The sequence below is a fragment of the Cibotium barometz genome, chromosome 1, assembly GCF_041138505.1.
Source record: "Cibotium barometz isolate CiBa-2024 chromosome 1, ASM4113850v1, whole genome shotgun sequence".
Lineage (NCBI taxonomy): Eukaryota > Viridiplantae > Streptophyta > Polypodiopsida > Cyatheales > Cibotiaceae > Cibotium > Cibotium barometz.
The window spans coordinates 43,654,296-43,664,760 of record NC_141046.1 but is presented as its reverse complement, the minus strand read 5'-3'; the positions used below and the strand labels follow the sequence as shown (position 1 = coordinate 43,664,760).

Below are 10,465 nucleotides of genomic sequence, written 5' to 3'. Positions count from 1 at the left end.
TGTATCAACGCGTCTGTTAAAAAAAACGCGGCTATACACCCGTGTATCCGCGCGTCTGAGAGGTGCATTAATCTGATTTAGACAAAGCTGGATTATGTAACCTTCATTTGTGGCTATCCCGTTGGTGAAGCTTACGTTATTTTACTTTTAGGTCGTTTTGGAAAATCACATGTATACGCTGATAAACATGACGGCAATGCAAGCCTAAGTTAGAGTGAAGTGTTAAATTAGCTTATTTTGAGAATAAGTAGATGAAAATTATTGTTGATTTAGCTTGTTTTTTTAGGATAATTAGAAGAAAATAGTGTATTTGAGCGTAGTTTAGAGCTAGTTGTGCGCTTAGGAGCTTCCTGGTGTTGTGTCGTGTTAAGGTTGAAGTCAAGGAGTTGTGTAAATTGAAGTCGTGAAGGAGGGTTCCCTGCTTTATTGGAGCTCAAACGGCAGAAAGTGAGTACGTGTTGCAGAAATGCATGCCACATGATAAGCAACAAACAAATGAAATATCAAAACAAGATATTACGTAAAAGTCACTTATTATTATTATTGATGACCCAAAGAGCCTCCGAGCACTAGGTTCTTACAGCTCATGGGAGGCCATGCTGGCTATCCCCACATGTTGCAAAGTCAAAGCAAAATGCAGTTGATTGATTACATCCCAACCTCGCGGATATATTTGCCAGGACCGACGTGGGTTTTTTCGCCTACGTTTCCGAGCGTGGCCTCCTCTTCACTTGACAGGCACGTGCAAGCTGCAGCAGAAAGAGGGAGACACAGAGGGAGGTAGTTTTTCAGAACCACGAGGAGTTTTCTTTTTAGAGTACTCACATGTCATATTACTAAATTCTAATAATAAGCTAACAGCCGATCGACCAAACGTTAAATTAACTAATTAAGGTGGTCAGCAGGTAAAATAATAGTAGGGCACAAACCACAGGATGGGGGGAAAATGAGAAATGGGAGCGTGGTGCATCGGGGAGCATAGCCTTCAGTGCACTCGTCGGATACGCTGGCGCAAGTAGGCGCGGCCGGGGTGGCAAGGCATGTGCAAGTCCCCCGGTCCTGCGCCTGGACCTGGACGGGGATGGACGCGAGCAGCAGCGTCATGGTGAGAGCCAGCAGCATCACCTGTCCATATGCTCAAAATCAAATTTGGAATTTCATAATAAAAATATAATATATATATATATTAATGACAGGCAGAAAGAAAGGAAAAACTAATTTATCTAACTACGCTACGACGGCTACAGCAATAGAATGTAATCTAGAAAACTTAATTTTAGATCTTAATATGTTGTGTATTAGAAGTTTGCAGCAGGCAGAGGCAGCCCAAAAAATACCTGAGATGGATTCCAAGCCATTTTACTCTCAAGACTGTTGTCAACAACAAGAACAGCATGCTTTCGGGCCGCCCCCCCCCTCTTTTATAGCAGACTCCAAATACTCTTCTCCTTCCTTAAATGCGACCCGCCACGCCTTCCTTGCCACCTTGCACCTATTCACCACAAACAGTAGTACTAGTCCGGAGACATGACAGCCCTTACAAGAAACATAACCCACGTCAAATTTTGTTTTTTTTTAATTTCTACCATTTGATATTAAAGCTCATCCCTTTCCTTGGGAAGCACGGGCCACTATTTAACTGACACGTGTGAGAGCACGAACACTCTATCCACTAGCCTATCTGGTCCCCACCCTTAAAAAAATATCAAAGTTGAAAGTCCATCTTTTGCCTTAGCCTTCTCTAGATCAAGTTGCAATAGTATGTGATTTTGAGGTGTCCTCCTCAAGGCGGCATGGCCCCAAAGATATTGTCATATATTGACCATCAGCATGACTAGGATACCCAAGTCCTAGTGAATATAGTACTACAAACTCATGAGAAAGTGGAGGTGCAATTGGAGATTTTCTTTCCACTAGGTAGTACTATAGAAAGTGAATTATGGAAACCCACTAGAGACTCCAATCTCTCATGCTTCTTAGGAGAGTGATTCATGATACTCCCCTATCCTTGCATTTGTATCCACTTAGGTTTGTTGACCAAATCCATATGAATGTGGCTCAAGATGAGGGATTAGAGAAGGCTCTTTCTCTCCTTGCCTAACCTCTTTCAAGAGTTGACCTGCTTGTAGCCCGTCACTCACTGGGAATATATTGGTTATCCCCAACATCTTTATAGAAACCAAACCCTAAGTTGGACTGGTTTTGAACATATTTGGGTTTTCAAGACATGGACTTGAGCTACTATCCTAGTTGGGAATAATATCAAAGACTCTGCTCTCTCTGAATCCATATACACACACTTAGCCATAAAAGGTATGCAAAACCTTCTCAATGCCAGGTTCACTAATGAAATATTTGCCAAATCTCCAAGTGATGGCTCACTCAATCTTGCAAAATTCCTTATGGAAGAAGCCAAAGGGTTGCATGTTGGATTTTGAGACATTGTTTCTTCCATTCTTAGCATAGTGGTGGCTTCTTGGACGATAACAAGCTTGTGGAAAGGGTCCCTTGCTCTTGCAATCAAGAGGAGATCAGACTCGATGCTTGATTCTACTTGTAGCTGGGCTTTCAACTTAATTTTTAAAGGCTTAATTGAATCAATTCCTTTGCGGGCTATGTGGGAGCATAAGAGAATTTATATAACCCTCTAAATTGAGAGCTACTTGAGACTCTACCACTTTGCAAGTGCATAAAAGTATTAGCCAAATGAGTCTAAACTCTGAGAGGTATTTGGTGAATATAAATTTGATCTAAAATCAAAACCCACTAAAAATAGTAATTTTGGGATTTCTATTTAGGAGAATGTTCACAGGCTCTAGATGACTGGGAATAGTCTAAAACCAAATTTACCTGCTTTTTCAGGTGTGAAAAACTTATTCTAGTGGTAAAAGACCAAGAAATTTTCTAAGCATTGATGTTTTTTTGAAGCTATGGGGTTCTAGTCCTAGATGAAATATGCCTACACCCTGGCTCTCAGGCTAATCTATCCACTAATTCACTAGTGTAGGCATGATCAAGACATAACCTACTAAAAATAGCAAGTTTCCCACCTATGTCAAAACAGGCTCAAACTTGGTGTGTAGATAATCCAAGATACTAGTAGCACAAGTGTGCATGCTCAAATCAGGCTGCAAGTAAAGGGAGTGAGAACTAGAGAGACATGCATGGAAAACTAGAGAGTTTTGACTTAGCCACTCCATTTCTCTGCTCTAGAATTTGAGTTGATAGGGGTGGACTATGATGTATGGGTTCCCATGTGCAAATCCTTTTTTGAACTGGATTAATGAGCCAGGATATATAGCTAGGCAAAGAAATGCTCATTTCCTTAATTTTGGAATTCTCAGACTTATAAAATTTTCAACTTCTAATGAAAGAACGCTAAAAATTCTCTTATCTGACTCAATTTTTATCGGAATGGCTCCAAACTTGATGAGGGAATTCTAGAGGGTGTCTAGAACAAATGAATACTCAAAATCTAGGCTTAGATATTAAAGTACTAATTTTAGCCAATTATTGCTAAAAAAATAAGGAGTGAACTCAAAGTACTGGATTGGGGCCAAATTTGCTATGAGAGTACCTTAGGTCACTATAAGCACGTGTCAAGTTAAAGTTGAAAATGATCAAATGGGAGGGGTTCTAGAGCTAGTAGGGTTTCGACGCCAGGAAAGTTTTTTGACTCTATGTACTAACTTTGGATAGCAACTTGACAGGGTTGGTATATGGGTATTGCACCTTCTTTGTATTAAACCTTGTCTAATTTGAGTGCATTAGTTAATAGAAATGTAAGAATTAATCCCAAAACCTTCATTTTACTCTAATTTTCATTCAAAAACAAGTGAGTGTGGAGGTTTCTTGGTCTGGTACAATACAAGGTCAAACTATGTCTAATTAGCAAGACTAAACTAGGGGTTCGTCCACCCACCAGATAACATTGCTAGCTTCTCATGTTGCTCCTCTGCACTTCCTCTTGCTATTTTTAGCTAGGCATGGAAAACAAGCCAAACAAGGAAGCCAAGAATGATAGAATTAGAGCCAAGGGCCTCTGTAGTAGTAGATTTCTTAGTTAGGTCTAGTAAATGCATAGGTTCTTCTTTTTTCAATGTGAGTTTATGGACGAGTAGTCCCTATGTAGATCAAACACCATTCATAGTCTTGTCTGAAATAGATTGACAGGCTATGAGATAATACCATGCATTAAAATATCATTTTCCATGATCTTTGATTCTCGACTTAGCCAAATTTTAGGCTTTTTCTTTAAAAGATACCCAAAAAGGCTTCTAACTGGTCTTCTAAAACTATGGATGTTAAGCACACTAAACTCCTATTTTCAATGGTGCTAATTTTATAAAGGATTGGTAAAAATAGGTAGCGACCCAAGATGTCAAAATGAAACCAAATTTGATATGTGGGTACCTTAGGCTGTTTTGAGCACCTGTATTCAGTCAGATCTAAAAATGGCCAAATGAAAGGATAATTAGAGCTAGGTGTGGAAACAAGAGGGCTCTAATGCAAGGGAATGCACACATAGGAGACTACGTAATGAAAATGATTACTAAAAATGATCAACTCGTGCGAATGATCCGGATTGCAACAAAAGACTTAAGAGACGGACTCACAGGAAATAATAGACAAGATGGATTATACAGAATGCATAGAGAGAAGAAGAATAAACAAAATGATACATAACGGTCTTCTTTGATTCACAAAGAGAAATATAAAGCCTTGGCATCAATAGGTAATATAATTTACAATAGCAACAGCTTTTACAAAATTCATTCACCTTTACAAAGTTCCGGTTTCATCTTTTATACAGCCGCACGTGCACAGTTATAGAGTGGTACAAAGATACCCTTGTGCTTTGAGCACGACTGATTTTAAGCAGTCATGGCCTATTTAACTGGTGTTTAAGTGCATCAGCTTTGACATTCTAGTGGCATTCTGGCGCTCAGTGGCTCGATGGTTGTCTAGCCTGCGGTTGTCTGCTGGCGGCCCAACACCTAGCTTGCCCAGTGAGTCGGATTCCCAATCCGACGACTTGAACCATTAGTCGTCTAGTCCTCCTTGATGTTGTCAATCACCCGGAGATAGGGACCATGTTAGATGCTCCTTAGCATCCTCCTGCACCTGATGGAGTTCTGATTTTTGCAGCATGCTGGTGAATCCTCCTCTGTAACCTTAGTGCCCAGGCTCTTGAACCTAGTGTGATAGGCACATCTGCGTGACAGTGACATAAGAGTATAGGTCCTAGTTAGCATCCTCCTCCCCATTGCTACTTTATTTTTGCGAGGATACTCAGCTCCTGATCATTTGGTAGTTCAAATAAGTGACCATGCCCTCCATTATGCTTTCAAGGAATCCTAACCCTGACACGCTTGGGGACATTACCGATCCATTGGGTCTGGAAGCTTCAGTATATTCGACTCTACCCATCTCATCATCATCATTATCAGGAGGCGGGTTCAGATTGTTCAAGTTGGGCAAGGCAGGGATGAGGTTGGGTAGGTGTTGCTGCGGGTTGAGGCCATGTGTTAAAACCCTAAGATCTCTCTAGATAATTGTTATGCATAAACATGCATAAATTAGGCATAAACTCAACCACCCAACCACCCCCGAGCCCAAGGGATGCACACATGAATAATAATGAAATACATCATACCTCTACCTTGATGTCCCATACCATCAAGAGGTATAACTCCAATCCAATAGCATGTAGCTAAAGTGTGAAATGTTATAAGAGTAGATATGAACCTCTACACAAGAGAGCATAACATAGCTTATGTAGACTTGGCACTCTGCCAAGTAGGATGCACGCTTGTGCAGGCTGTGTACCGCATTAGTGAGTGCTCAGTGTGTCAGACGCGTTTATACCTGCCTCTATACACGCGTTTCTTTCATTTAGATGCACTTATACACGCGTATTTTCAAGGATATCCGCGTAGATACATGCGAGTTTTACCAGTTCTGACGCGTTTATACACGCGAACAGAGAGCAAAAAAAAAATCCAGAGAGTGCTATTTGGTGCCTGAATACTGTTCCAGCATTCCAGCACCCAATAGCACTCTCTGGTTTTTTTTTTTGGTGCATTAGACCATCCCATTAGACCATCCACGAAGAACATATGCACGAGGGAGATTAAGACAAGAACGACATGAATGCATACATTGTCAATACACGATTCAAGACAGACATGAATGTAATACTATCGATCAATCAATTCAATATTACTATCAAAATTTCATACATGTATACAAGGGAGTCCATATCTCGAAGTAGCCCATGGCTTGAGTTTACAAAAAAATATATACAATCACATCCTCAATATGGAATGTGATACTATAAGTCTGAGTACTACTCAGACCCAGATGATGACTCGGTGCTCCCTCCATGCTCAGATGAGCTCACATCGGTCGGAATGTCCGAGGAGTAGTGCTCACGTCCACCCTCTGCAGCGGCGGCCGGTGGATCATCAGCAGCTTGTGCCTGTTCAAGTAATATATAGTATATAAGTATATATATATGCAATTCAATAAACCAAAACCATTCGTTTAGAATTTTCAAGTACCTGTCGACCGTATGGTCTCATGGCTATCTCAAATTGCGCGTCCATAATACGTCCCTCGGCTCTGAAGATGGCCCACGTGTCACGTCTGCTATGCCGGCGAGCATACGCAGTATCGTGGGTTGTGGGCTTCCTCCCCGTAACCCGTCGTCGCTGTATCATAATCAACACAATTTGTAAGATTAAAACAATCATAGAATCAATGAATTAAGTAAACAATCAAATAAAGTGGCAAGATACTTACGAACTCTGCCTCCCATGACTCGACGCCGCTAGATCCGAAATGCGAAGATCCAATGGTCTCCATTTGGATCCGTCGTGCCTCCACATGCTGCCTGCTCTTCACGCCACCCTCTGCTCGTTTCTTTGCCTCCTTCCACTCGCGTTTGTGTGCAGTTGGCAGGTTTCTCGGCAGGATAGCCACCCGCAGCTACATTTAGCCGGTCATCGTACGCGAGTTTTTTAAGGTGAGATCTTTTATTACTTAAGATCTCCCTTATTCGTGTCCTTCCCCATACATCCGAGAATGTAGCATGTGGGGGATTGGGGTACCGACTATGTACAGCCTCTATCACCTCCCCAACTAATCGGCTATTTTGATCTTTAAATTTAATAAAACAATTTCTATATGAGTTTGATACTACCCCACGCATGTACTCCATTACCTCCCTCCCCCTCGCATCCATCACTATCCCGCCCCTATCCGTCACATCATAGCAGACCACTCTCTCTATCTCTCTCATCTCCTCCTCTTCCGAACTGTCTCCTCTAACTCTTCTCTCTCTATCTCCTCTCTCACCGCGTGCCCTACTACCTCCCCCACCTCCCCCACCAAAGCACCCGCCGCATCCTCCACTCCCACTCTTCCTACTGCCTGCGGGTGGAGTCACGACTGGGGGATTGTCTACGTGACGGTGGATGTGAGCCCTGACGTGACGGTGGCTCTGAGGGAGCACGTGATGGTGGTTGTGAGGGTGTACGTGAGTGTGTCTGGGACGAGGTATGTCTCCTCGGTGGACGTGGAAGAGGAGAAGTTGCATGCCGTCTCGTCGGACTCAGAGGAATAGACGGCACTGGAGTGCCCTGGATACTCGCGGTAGGGGTATAGACACCAGGCAGGGAAGGAGGGGGATGGGCATACATATACTCTGTAAGCTCAACCGGACCAGGTTGGCGCCCAAAATGATTCATCATCTCCATCAGCTAATTGCTGTACGCAAATGGATCGGATGAAGAACCTGGAATATCCATAAAGAACCTGCAACAAACATCTTCATGTACATCATGGGCTGTCTCTTGACTCACACGAATATCATCATTCAAGTTAGTTGTGTTGCCTGCAAATCATGAAATCTGAAACGCCGCAGTCTCGTGCAGAAACGCGTGTATACACCCGTCAAGAAACGCGTGTATACACCCGTCAAAAAACGCGTGTATATTCGCGTGAACAGACTCTGCAGACAGGTTACACGCGTTTTTACACGCGACTTGCGAAATTTTTTTTTCGAAAAGACCGACCCCCGACAAAGACAGACAGAATGTCCTTATAAAAGGAGCCCCTGTCAGGATGCAGTAACCCAATCGTGTGCACAGAAGCAAAAGGACAAACCCAAAGAGCAAATAGCATAAAGAAATCTGACAAAAGAGACAAGGCACAGGACAAAGTGACTCACCTCTGAAAAAGTGAGTCCTCTCTGCTCCTTCTCTGCTCCCTCCTTCTCCCGTGTGTGTGCTCCTTTCTCTGCTCCCTCCTTGTTGTTGGAAGAGGCGAAAACAGGCGAAAACAGGCGTAGAGTCGATTTCTTAGTTCAAAATCTATATTTGGGGAAGGCGGGCTATTTTTAGTTTAAACATACCGTCGCGTTTATATTAGCGTGTATAATCGCGTGTATTTTCGCGTGTGTATATTTTAGCTGCGTTTATACACGCGTTTTGCAGAACTTAATGAGGATGAGCATGCCATTTCTCATGATCATGAGAATGACCCTACCATTGAGGATGATGGTGATGTTGATGAGGATGATCAGGACATCGATACCATTATCAATGGAGTACAGAATATCGATAGTGGAATAAATTTAATCGTAGCCTTACCAATTGATCAAATGGATATTGATGTTGATCGTTTGGCAAGGATGGATCTTATTGAAGATGAGATCGAACCCTAACCAATCCGTCACTGTATGTTCTAAATTGATGGCATTTCCATCATCTCATATGCATGATTTACTTTTGAATATATTTCATTGTTGTAAATGCATGTAGTGGGATTGTGTAATGATGTATACTGTAATGTACTATGAGATGGTTTAAGGAAAATAGTTTTTAATTTTGTAAAGGAATTTTCAGTTTTTCTCTGCCATGCGTGTATTAATCCGTGTATAGTAGCGTGTATTTATCCGTGTATAATAGCGAGTATTACCTCGTGAATATTATCGTGTATAGGTGCGTGTATTACTGCGTGTATGTAGACGCGTTTATACACGCGTTGATTAATGCAAACATACACGCGAACGTAAATGCAAAAATACACGCGCCCGATTCTATTCAAATACAGGCGCGACCATACACACGTTCGTAATTTATCGCGTGTATGAAACGCGTGTATGGCAGCATTGTCTTGTAGTGCTAGTGCTCGGAGGCTCTTTGGGTCATCAATAATAATAATAAGTGACTTTTATGTAATATCTTGTTTTGATATTTCATTTGTTTGTTGCTTATCATGTGGCATGCATTTCTGCAACACGTACTCACTTTCTGCCGTTTGAGCTCCAATAAAGCAGGGAACCCTCCTTCACGACTTCAATTTACACAACTCCTTGACTTCAACCTTAACACGACACAACACCAGGAAGCTCCTAAGCGCACAACTAGCTCTAAACTACGCTCAAATACACTATTTTCTTCTAATTATCCTAAAAAAACAAGCTAAATCAACAATAATTTTCATCTACTTATTCTCAAAATAAGCTAATTTAACACTTCACTCTAACTTAGGCTTGCATTGCTGTCATGTTTATCAGCGTATACATGTGATTTTCCAAAATGACCTAAAAGTAAAATAACGTAAGCTTCACCAACGGGATAGCCACAAATGAAGGTTACATAATCCAGCTTTGTCTAAATAAGATTAATGCCCATCAACACGATTAAAGCGGTAGTAACTCAAAAAGCATTACATACATAACTAGCGTTAATTGTTCACTAGCATAATTGCCATCTTCCATTTGGCATGTCAACATATAGTTGGACAATTAGGTCCACCATATTGCAATGGCCACCAATGGGTTTGGATGCATGTGGGAGCTTCCACATCCATAGAGGAAGGCAGAGTGTACATACAAAAAGGTCTTCGTATAGATGTGGAATGTAATAAATCTTGTACACTAGCCCATGACATAGCGAAGGGCTAGCTCATGTGGAGGTCCAGGGTGACGAGGACATGCAAGTAGAGACAAACACAACTAAATCGCTTCCCCTTGATCATCTTCCATTTTTGGCCTTTGCTATCTTCCATTTTTGTATGAAGTTATTTTCTTCCTTTGTCTTATATGTGTCATTCAATAACACGTATACATTTTGGTATTTTTATTCATATGTTTGTTTTTGTATATGTCACGATGTGAGTGAATACTATGATACATCATGATAGATTATGAAAATCGTATCATATTTTCTTGAAGTGCTATTTTCAATTGCAAATAACTTCAATACTGCTAGCTTTAAAGTGCAACACACGTGCCACTTCGAAACTATAGAATATATACTTTCTTAATTAGCACTCCATTGGCAACCCTTGAGTAAAGGCATTCCAACACATGTTGAGTAGACTAGCTCATAATTGGGAACAATTGGGCCATCATGCTTTTGGACGAGGCCTAACATATCTTTTATATTTTCAAGAT

At 41.5% G+C, this 10,465-nt stretch overlaps 1 protein-coding gene across 1 annotated transcript; it reads right to left on the bottom strand.

The window, feature by feature from the left end:
• Positions 1-516: 516 nt before the first annotated feature.
• On the bottom strand, positions 517-1,446 carry LOC147642028 (uncharacterized). The gene is made up of 3 exons (XM_086823776.1): positions 1,338-1,446; positions 930-1,125; positions 517-749 (listed from the first exon to the last, which is right to left on the bottom strand). Exons 1-3 carry the CDS (start codon positions 1,356-1,358, stop codon positions 649-651), a joined length of 318 nt encoding a protein of 105 aa, XP_086679902.1. The 5' UTR covers positions 1,359-1,446; the 3' UTR covers positions 517-648.
• Between the last annotated feature and the right edge of the window lie 9,019 nt (positions 1,447-10,465).